The sequence below is a fragment of the Rhinolophus hipposideros genome, assembly GCF_964194185.1.
Source record: "Rhinolophus hipposideros genome assembly, chromosome: 5".
Taxonomy (NCBI): Eukaryota; Metazoa; Chordata; class Mammalia; order Chiroptera; family Rhinolophidae; genus Rhinolophus; species Rhinolophus hipposideros.
Window position 1 is genome coordinate 58,988,942 of NC_138051.1, and position 9,911 is coordinate 58,998,852.

The window sequence follows — 9,911 nt, forward strand, 5'->3', positions numbered from 1 at the left end:
GCCCATGTAAGCCAGGATAGCCTGGCCTGAAGGATACTCAGAGAGGAGACCCTCCACCCAAAAAAGGGGAAGCCCAGAGCCCAGAGAGACTGCATTTGGCCTGAGAGAAAATGGCATATCTGAAGGAGGAAAACTTAGGAAGTGGGCAGTTAGACGCGAAGGAGAAGTGGCTGCTAAGAAACTTCCTTGAGAACCTCTCCGTTTCACGCTCTAACCCGGATGGAAACCAGCTTTGGTGTGGAACGCAGCTAAAAATGCAGAGAATGTGTTTAGGAACTGCATGACCCTGGCCCCACTGATGGCTGGAAAGAAAATGGTTTCTATTTCCAGCCGGAATCTTTCTGCTCAAGGAACGCAGGGCACCGGGCCTGAGAGGAGAAACTCGAGTTTGTGGAAACCAGTGCTGTTATCCTGGGGAGCCGACTGGGCACGGAGCTGGGTGCGCTGGGGGTCGCACTGAGGCTGGGCGCGAGCGGCGTGCTTTGGAGAGAGCTAGTTCAGCACCGCGAACAGCGGTCGCCTCAGCCTCCCTCGCACCCCCACCCCCAGCCTGGAGACCCTCCTCTTTTCCCTTCCCCCCCGCCCCCTGCTGTCTGGAGAAGGGCAGTGGCCACCCCTCCCCCCACCTCTCCTTTCGCTGTCCCCGCCCGCCCGCGTGCATGCGCGACTGAGCAGAGGGGCGGCGGGTCCCCGAAGTCCGGGTTTCAGGACCCGGGCGGGTAGGGCAAGCTGCGAGGGTGGCCGAAGGCGCACGGATCTCGGCGCCCGCGAAGCCTGGTTTCGGCAATGTCTTTGCTGTGTGGCCTTGGGCAAGTCACTCTCCGTCTCTGGGCTCCACTTCCCATTCCGAAAACAGGATTGCGATCCTAGCTGCCGGGGCATTCCTGAGGTCTCAATTACCCCATCTCCTCCCCCAAACCCCGGAGGCTTTTGTTCCGGCGCCAGCAAGCGTCTGAATAACAAAAGGCGCCCGTCCAGGGGGCGAATGAGCTTGGACTCCCCATTGCCAAGGTTCCCCTGTGCGCCCGACTCGGCGCGCCCCGCTGGGCGGGCCTGAGCCGCGGCGGCGCTGAAAATGGCTCATCTGCTCTCTGCTTTCTCTGTTTCGCAGGAGCGGCGGCATGGAGGCTCTCACCACTCAGCTGGGGCCGGGGCGCGAGGGTAACTCCTCGCCCAACTCGAAGCAAGAGCTGCAGCCCTACTCGGGCTCCAGCGCTCTCAAACCCAACCAGGTGGGCGAGACGTCTCTGTACGGGGTGCCTATTGTGTCTCTGGTCATCGACGGGCAGGAGCGCCTGTGCCTGGCGCAGATCTCCAACACCCTCCTCAAGAACTACAGCTACAATGAGATCCACAACCGCCGCGTGGCCCTGGGCATCACGTGTGTGCAGTGCACGCCGGTGCAGCTGGAGATCCTGCGTCGGGCCGGGGCTATGCCCATCTCGTCCCGCCGCTGCGGCATGATCACGAAGCGCGAGGCCGAGCGCCTGTGCAAGTCGTTCCTGGGCGAGCACAAGCCACCCAAGCTGCCCGAGAACTTCGCCTTCGATGTGGTGCACGAGTGCGCGTGGGGTTCGCGTGGCAGTTTCATCCCGGCGCGTTACAACAGCTCGCGTGCCAAGTGCATCAAGTGCGGCTACTGCAGCATGTACTTCTCTCCTAACAAGTTCATTTTCCACTCGCACCGCACACCCGACGCCAAGTATACGCAGCCTGACGCCGCCAACTTCAACTCATGGCGCCGTCATCTTAAACTCAGTGACAAGTCGGCCACAGACGAACTGAGCCACGCTTGGGAGGACGTCAAGGCCATGTTCAATGGCGGCACGCGTAAGCGGACCTTCTCGCTGCAAGGAGGCGGCGGCGGTAGTGCTAATGGAGGGTCAGGTGGGCAGGGGAAAGGCGGCGCTGGCGGCGGCGGCGCGGGAGGCCCGGGGTGCGGCGCGGAGATGGCCCCAGGCCCGCCGCCCCACAAAAGCCTGCGCTGCGGCGAAGACGAGGCCGTCGGGGCTCCTGGGCCGCCGCCGCCGCACCCGCAGCGGGGACTCGGTCTGGCAGCGGGAGCCGGCGGCCCCGCGGGCCCCGGAGGGCCTGGTGGTGGCGCGGGCGTCCGCAGCTACCCCGTGATCCCGGTGCCCAGCAAGGGCTTTGGCCTCTTGCAGAAGCTGCCCCCGCCGCTTTTTCCTCATCCCTACGGCTTCCCCACGGCCTTCGGCCTCTGCCCCAAAAAGGACGACCCGGTGCTGGGTGCGGGCGACCCCAAGGGCGGCCCGGGCGCTGGGAGCAGCGGGGGCGCGGGCACCGGCGGAGGCGCCGGCGGCCCAGGAACCGGCCACCTGCCGCCGGGGGCCGGGGCCGGCCCGGGCGGTGGCGCCATGTTCTGGGGTCACCAGCCCTCGGGAGCAGCCAAGGACGCCGCGGCCGTGGCTGCAGCGGCCGCCGCAGCCACCGTGTACCCGACGTTCCCCATGTTTTGGCCGGCGGCCGGCAGCCTCCCGGTGCCGCCCTACCCCGCCGCGCAAAGCCAAGCCAAGGCCGTGGCGGCCGCGGTGGCGGCGGCAGCGGCAGCCGCGGCTGCCGCTGCGGGTGGCGGAGGCCCGGAGCCCCTGGACGGTGCGGAGCCGGCCAAGGAGGGAGGACTGGGCGCCGAGGAGCGCTGCCCGAGCGTGCTGTCCCGCGGGCCGCTGGACGAGGACGGTGTGGACGAGGCGCCGCCGCCGCCGCTGGCCCCTCTGCCCCCGCCGCCGCCGCCCGCACGCAAGGGCTCCTACGTGTCGGCCTTCCGGCCGGTGGTCAAAGACGCCGAGAGCATCGCCAAACTCTACGGTAGCGCCCGCGACGCGTACGGCGCGGGGCCCGCTCGGGGGCCGGGACCGGGCGCGGGGGCCGGCGGCTACGTGAGTCCGGACTTTCTGAGCGAGGGCAGCTCCAGCTACCACTCTGCCTCGCCCGACGTGGACACTGCGGACGAGCCGGAGGTGGACGTCGAGTCCAACCGCTTCCCCGACGACGAGGGCGCCCCAGACGAGGCCGAGCCTGGCGCGACCGGCGCGACCGGCGCGCCCGGCACAGGAGGCGGTCCAGACGGCGACCAGCACGCCGGACCCCCGTCCTCCACCTCCTCGGGCCCCGACTGCCCCACAGACTCTCCCGACGGCGGTAGCCCTCGCCCCCGGCGCCGCCCGGGGCCACCCGCAGCCAGCCGGTCCGCATTCGGGGACCTGGCGGCCGATGACGTGGTGCGGAGACCGGAAAGGAGCCCGCCGAGTGGCGGCTATGAGCTGCGAGAGCCTTGTGGGCCGCTGGGGGGCCCCGCGCCGGCCAAGGTGAGCCCCGCGCCGACGCGGTTAGTGGCGCCTCCCTGGTTACCCCTCGGCACCGCGGGCGCGTGGGACAGGCCCTGACCGGGTGGGGGACGACAGTTTTGCTCTGAGCAGGCGTTGGAGCAGCAGGCCCCGGCTGCTCCCTGGGTAGGCCCAGCCTCGGGGGCGCCGGGGAGCCGGGCTCGCTGGGACCCGTGGCTCAGGGGTTCGGAAGATCGGGGGGGGGGGCAGGGGAAGCCCGAGAAACGTGTGTGCTGTTTTCATTGATGGGGGTGAGGAGGAGACAGGCAGTGACCTTCAGTCACACAGCGGCAGAAAGAGAGAAAGAAAAGGGATCTGGAGGAAGAAGGCAGAGGAGAGAGAGGGACCCAAAGCCAGAGAAAAGTGCCGGTGAGGCCGTGTGGGTAGCACGCCCGCCCAGATGGCGATCAGAGCCCCGGGGCAGGGCAGCGGGTAAGGAGAGGCGGCCTCTCCTCCAGGCCCGGCCACTGCAGTGCGGGGTCCCCGGAATCGTCTCCCACCCCGACTCATAGTTGTCCCACTCTTCGAATTCCCGCTTTGAGGGTTCGTGGTGGGAAGCTGTCGAGACCGTGTGCGGGGGTTCTCAGGTTGTCCCGGCGGCGAGTTCGCGTGTGTGTGTGTGGGGAGGTGCGGCTAAGCCGGAATTGTTGGCCATTTGAGTGGTGTTCACACTTGTACATTTCCATTCGGTCCATTAAAACATGAATCGTTAGCCAGATGCGAAAGGCGTCATTTATGCCGGGGACCAGGCACGGGAGGGAGGGAAGATGCCGCGAAGGAGGTGGGCGAAGAGGGTGGGGGGGCTTTGAAGGGCCCTTGGCTTGGGAACCACTTTGTAAGTCGGGTAATTTTCTCGAGGGCGCTAATAATTACCCAGAATCTGCCACAGTGATGTGGCCTCCAAGGGCGCGAGGCTGCGCGGTAGGCGTCAGCGCGGCCCCGGGCGCTCGGGTCCCACTGGCGGTCGGACCTCCGCCACCCCCTCCGCATTCCCTCCCGGCCGCCGCGCAAGGTTAAGCGGCTCGCAGCCGCCGCCAAGTGTCCCCTTAACCGCCTGTCATTTCTCGGCCGACGCAGGTGTACGCGCCCGAGCGGGACGAGCACGTGAAGAGCGCGGCGGCGGCTCTGGGGCCAGCGGCCTCCTACCTCTGTGCCCCGGAGGCCCACGGTAACGCCCCCAGCCCCCTGCGGAGGTCGCTGGCCAACGTGATGGGGGGACCGCAGGCAGAGGGCCGGGGCCAGGGGAAGCCTTCGAAGGAAAACGAGAGGAGAAAGAGGCAGAAAAAGCGAGGGGAAGAGGGAGAGGGAGAGAAAAACTATGGGGGACGGGGAGGGGAGGAGACGGTAGGCGACAACTCCCAACAACTTCCATCGTTCGGTTACTCAACAACAAGCCGCCCTCTCCACACAAACAAACGCTCGTGTACACCTCATACACTGGGTGAAACCTTTACAACCAGGCCTGGCCCCGCTTTCAAGTCCTGTCATTTATTCAGCAAGCGTTTTTGGCCGCGAGGTCCCCCGTGGTCAGTCCGGGTCGGGCGGAGGATGGGGCGCTTGGCGGTGCGCTCGGGTACCCCGGGAGCTCTGTGGTCGCTGAGGCCCAACGCGGGTGGGGGAGCCCTGCCCGTGTGCGCGTGACCCAGTGGCTCCCCGAGGAAGGGTTGAGGGCCCCGGGACTACGGGCAGGCCGCGCGCAGGAGCGCGGCTTCCACCGGTCGGTGGTCACCACCTGGGCCGCGTTCTCCGCGGGAGCCGCGCAGGCAGACCCGGCGGCTCCGCGCGCTCGCGGTGCCCCAGTATCTGCTCGCGATGTAGGTCGCCCGTCCCTGGTGGGCCTGGCTGCTTGTATTGCTCTTTTCCAAGGGGCTGGGGAGGGGGCGTGGAACCCGAGAAGAGCAGCCCGCGCGCGGGGGAGGGGTGCCCTGCCCAAAGCCTGAGGGTGCGAGCCCGGGCCCACAGCCGGGAACAGCGGCGGCCGCGACGCTTTTAATTAGGGCTCCGGCGCCCCGACCGCGGCAGCTCTGGCCGTATTGGGGTCACGGTTTCTTTGCCTCTCCTTGAAACTCGGTTTATTGCTTTTAAGAGCCAGATAAGGAAGACAATCATTCGACCGCCGACGATTTGGAAACGAGGAAATCCTATCCAGACCAAAGGAGTATCTCCCAGCCAAGTCCTGCAAATACAGACCGAGGTGAGCCCTGGGACCCTCGCGCACCACCCGCAGTCGTGAGCTAGGGCCCAGGTCACCCAGGTTCCCACCAGCTTCGACTTACGAGGAAGAGATTCCATCAAGCGTAAGCGGCTGCGGGTCTCTTCCGACAGCTGGCACATAAATATTTAAACAGCGCGGGCAAAGTGCAGGACAAGTTTACTGAGTTGCTTACCTCTTTGGTGGGTTTGTGGCTCTTCCGGGCAAGAGAAGAGGGCATATCAGAAGTAAATGAGGGACACCATCACCCACATAAAACAGGTCAAAGGGCACTTCCTGCCCTAAGATAGCCTGTCTTCCTTGGGTTCACTCTCCTACAGTGGGTCAACCTCTAAAATGATGGCTACCCCCCTAAAATGATAGTTTGGAAGGTCGGTAGTAGTGGATGCCTGTAAATGTCTCCTCTAAAGGGAGAGGGTGTGGAGTAGCTTCCTGACTCAGCACAGTTCCAGGGAAACCCTCTTCTGCCCTCCCAAGGCCCCTCCCAGGACAGAATCCCACTTACCCGCCCTTGTATCCCAGGCGAAGATGGGCTCACCCTGGATGTCACAGGAACCCAGCTAGTGGAGAAAGATATCGAGAACCTGGCCAGAGGTGAGGTTAAATCTGTGAAATGGGGCTACACTGTGCTTGGCGGTGTTGTACAGGGGTGTTATTCCTGTAGGAATGAGTGTGAGAAGACAGAGCTCTTGGGGAATCAGTTTTCACTGAACAGAAAGGATAACCCCTTGGACACATTATCCTGACATAGAGGTGTGTATGTGGGTATGAGGTGGCCAGAGGGAACCAACCTCTGCATGTGGACAATCAGACAGGACAATCGGGGTCTCCCAAACTCACTGAACATCATGACTTTCTGAATAGCAAGATTCCTAGGAGGAATTCCTACTTTAGGAATGTCTGAGAGGTTAATTTTTTCCTGGAATTAATACATAATCAGCCACCCCACCCTAAATGGGATAAAGCTGCTGTTTGTTTGCAGAATAGGGTCCTGCGGTTGTTGCTCAGCCTGCAGGGCTCCCCCCTTGACTTGAGGCACAGAGGAAGGGAGCCTCTACAACCACTGTGCTCCTCTATCTCCCATTTTCTGTGTTTTCTGAGCACCTGCTAGGGAAGGATTTCTCAGAGAGCCTCCCCACAGAGAGGACCCGGATACCAATAGTTCTGTGGCCAGAGCAGCCCCCTGCCACTTCTTTGGAGCTGGTTTCTGAGGTCACACTTACCTGCTCCCCTTTCCCCCAAACCAGCCTAGGGCTTGCAAATTGTTGTGGGGAGAGAGAAGAGCATCAGTAGTCTTTCACTCTGCGTAGTTACAGATTTTATAGGGTTTGCAATTACCTTCAAAATCATTGGTGGTTCATGTAAGTGTTCTTAGCATGGATTTAGGGTCTGGGGACCTCCTGAAATTGCAAACTATTGTGAGTAGATGTATTTTTCCAGGGTGGGGATCCAAGCCTTTGACCAGATTTTCCCTGCTCTGTATTATTGAAGGGAGGGATTAGGTCTGTCTTTTAAAGGGGTAATTCGAGTCCTCCTGGGCCAGCCTCTAGGTTAGGAAGTTAGGAACCACTAAAGCTAAAGCAGATGCCACACTTGTTAGTGCCTTGAGCCAAGACCTAGATGTGGAATATAGTTTCTACCATCCTGAATTTGATTATCCTGGGCAATCTATCTCCTAGTCCCTTTTCCTTGCCCAACTTCTTTGGAAGCCACTGAGAAAACTGAACGCTGAGGGCCTCTACCTACCGGCCCCACTGGAGGGGAATCCTATCTCAGGGCTATTGGTCAGGGCAGGATCTGGGTGCTCCTGGGCCTCCGAAGTCCTGCACACACCCCTCCTTTACCCCTTCACAGAAGAATTGCAAAAACTGCTCCTGGAACAAATGGAGCTCCGCAAGAAGCTGGAGCGAGAATTTCAGAGTCTCAAAGGTACTCCATCCTCGACCCTCCTCACCGACCCCACTCCTCCCATTCATCGCCAGAACTTCCTTCACGCAGGCTCGGCCTGGTTCCGGGACCCCAATGTAGGCAGCTGCGTGCCCTGCGGAATCTGCTGAACCCTCCTTTCCTGGGGTTTCCCGCTAGGCCAAAGACTGAGGAGGTGGGGGTGGGGATGGAGAGTGGGGAAATAGGGCCGAGGGAGGGGGCTGTGCGTAACAGCTCTCACTTAATCAATTTGCACAGATAATTTTCAGGATCAAATGAAGAGGGAATTGGCTTATCGAGAAGAAATGGTGCAACAGCTGCAAATTGTCAGAGGTAAGACGGGGAGTCAGGTGAGCGCGTGCACGGGCAGTAACTGCCTCTTGTCTGGCAGGAGCCGCAATGTTGGCTCAGTCATTTGGATTTAAATTGAAGGTAATTTAACAATTATTTTTTTTATTTAATATCCTTTGTATACTCTGATTAGCCTCAGAATGTCAAGCGAGCCCAGCAAACGGCTTGCAGGCATCATTACATGGAGTGATTGAACTTCTTATCGCGGCAATTTCCATGGTTTCTAAATTAAAAATCGAGGCGTAAAATTACCTGGGAAGTAATGCCTAAGTTTGCTTTAATTTTGGTTAGATCCGTCTGCCTTTAAGCGCCATCCCAGGCCATTTCCTCCCTCCGCCAGGCTGCAGTTTGGAGTGTTGGTGCCCCCTCCTTCCATCCCCAGACTTATTTTTGCAAGGGGGTGAGAACTCCGGAGAGGGTGAGGCCCGGGCTGTGACCTGGGCCGGCCTGAGGGTGGTCTCATTTCCTCACCGGCCCCTCCCCATGTCTTCCAGACACTCTGTGTAACGAACTCGACCAAGAGCGGAAGGCGCGCTATGCCATCCAGCAGAAGTTAAAAGGTGCGGAAGCCGGAGAACAAAGATAAGGAGGGGTGCCAAACGCTGACTGTGCTGGCAAATGAATGAACGATTGAATGAATGAATGAATGAATGAATGAATGAATGAATGGCGGGGCTAGTGAGAGGGGAAGGCCAAGTCTACATGGATCAGAAGCTGAGAGGAGGGAAATAGCATCTTTTAATTTAATGCGGAAATGATTCTAGAACGGTGAGATAGGGAGAAAGAGCCCGTTGGGCTCTGGGCATTGGAAAACCTGCCAGTCGGCCCCAAACCTGGTCTTGGGCAAGTGGACTTCCCTTTCTGTGCCTCAGTTTCCTCTTCTGTAAAATGGGGCTATTGAACCAGAGCAGTAGCTCTGAATCGCCAGGATCTTTCTCTTACCCTCCTACCTTCTTCTGATTTGCTGGCTTGAGAACCCCTGAGCTAGAAGCGGGTGGGTGAGATCCCGGCGTGCAGGGGGAAGGGGACGGGTGGACTGCGCCGGCAAATCTAGGCAGGCGAGGCACCCAACGTGGCCCGCCCGACTGTCTCTCTAGAAGCCCACGACGCCCTGCACCATTTCTCCTGCAAGATGCTGACGCCCCGCCACTGCACTGGCAACTGCTCTTTCAAGCCCCCGCTGTTGCCCTAGGGCCGGCACCGCCGCGCCCACGCGCCCTCAAGCCATGCTGCTCTCTTCTTGTAAATACCCGCGGCCGCGGCGGCCGAGAGCGAGGAACAAGCCATTCGGACCGGACCGATGTAAATACAGCCTCCCGCCTGCCCGCCCTCCTCACGGGCGCCTCGGCCTTGCCCGCCCCCTTCCAGGCGCGGGAGCCCAGGGCCCTGTCTGTGTTTCCAAGTGTAAATACCACTTCGCCCCTCGGTTGAACTCCAGGGCATCGGACCTCATGGGGTTAATTGGACAGAAGGGAGTAAGAAAGGGGAGAAAGGGGCCTCTCCCCCCCGTACAGCCTCGTACCCCCAATTGTGATTACAATGTAGCAACTTCGCTGGCTCTGGCCCCGCGCTCCCCGTCCTGTCCACTTCTGAAACTTGTTCCTAATGACAAAGTGGCTATGTGCAATGGATATAAGTGTACTGTGAGTCTCTTGATTCAGTATTGGGTTCACTTTAATTTATTTACGCTGTAAGTTAATTTTGCTTCCTTCTCCTGGATCTACTTGCTCTCCTGTGTTGCAGTCCCCTTTGGGTTTTGCTTTGTTTATTTTTTGTTGTAACCTCTTGATGTAACAGCACTTTAAGAAGGGCGACAACTGACTCACGAGATGGAGACCACCTTGAGCCTGTTTGGGGAGACCACCGTGTATCCGTGACTTTTGTTTTGTTTTTAATAATAAAAAAAAAATCTGTCACTTCCTGGGGCTGTGGAGGTGGGAGTTGGAGGAGATGGCGGGCGGAGGCAGGCTGAGGGCTGCGCAGCACGTGGAGCGTGAGGACCGCAGCACTAGTCCTGGGGCGCCGGGGCTGAGAATCGCGCCGGCTCAGGTGGGCAGTAGCGAGCGCCTGACCTCTCC

General features: G+C 60.5%; 1 protein-coding gene across 1 annotated transcript; it reads left to right on the forward strand.

The window, feature by feature from the left end:
• Positions 1-786: 786 nt before the first annotated feature.
• SKOR1 (SKI family transcriptional corepressor 1) lies at positions 787-9,025 on the forward strand (the record flags this gene model as incomplete). The annotated part of the gene is given in 10 exon segments (XM_081048027.1): positions 787-837; positions 840-889; positions 1,112-3,326; positions 4,422-4,512; positions 5,431-5,538; positions 6,079-6,150; positions 7,411-7,485; positions 7,741-7,815; positions 8,328-8,393; positions 8,931-9,025. Coding segments are annotated over 10 exon segments (2,898 nt in total).
• Positions 9,026-9,911: the final 886 nt, after the last annotated feature.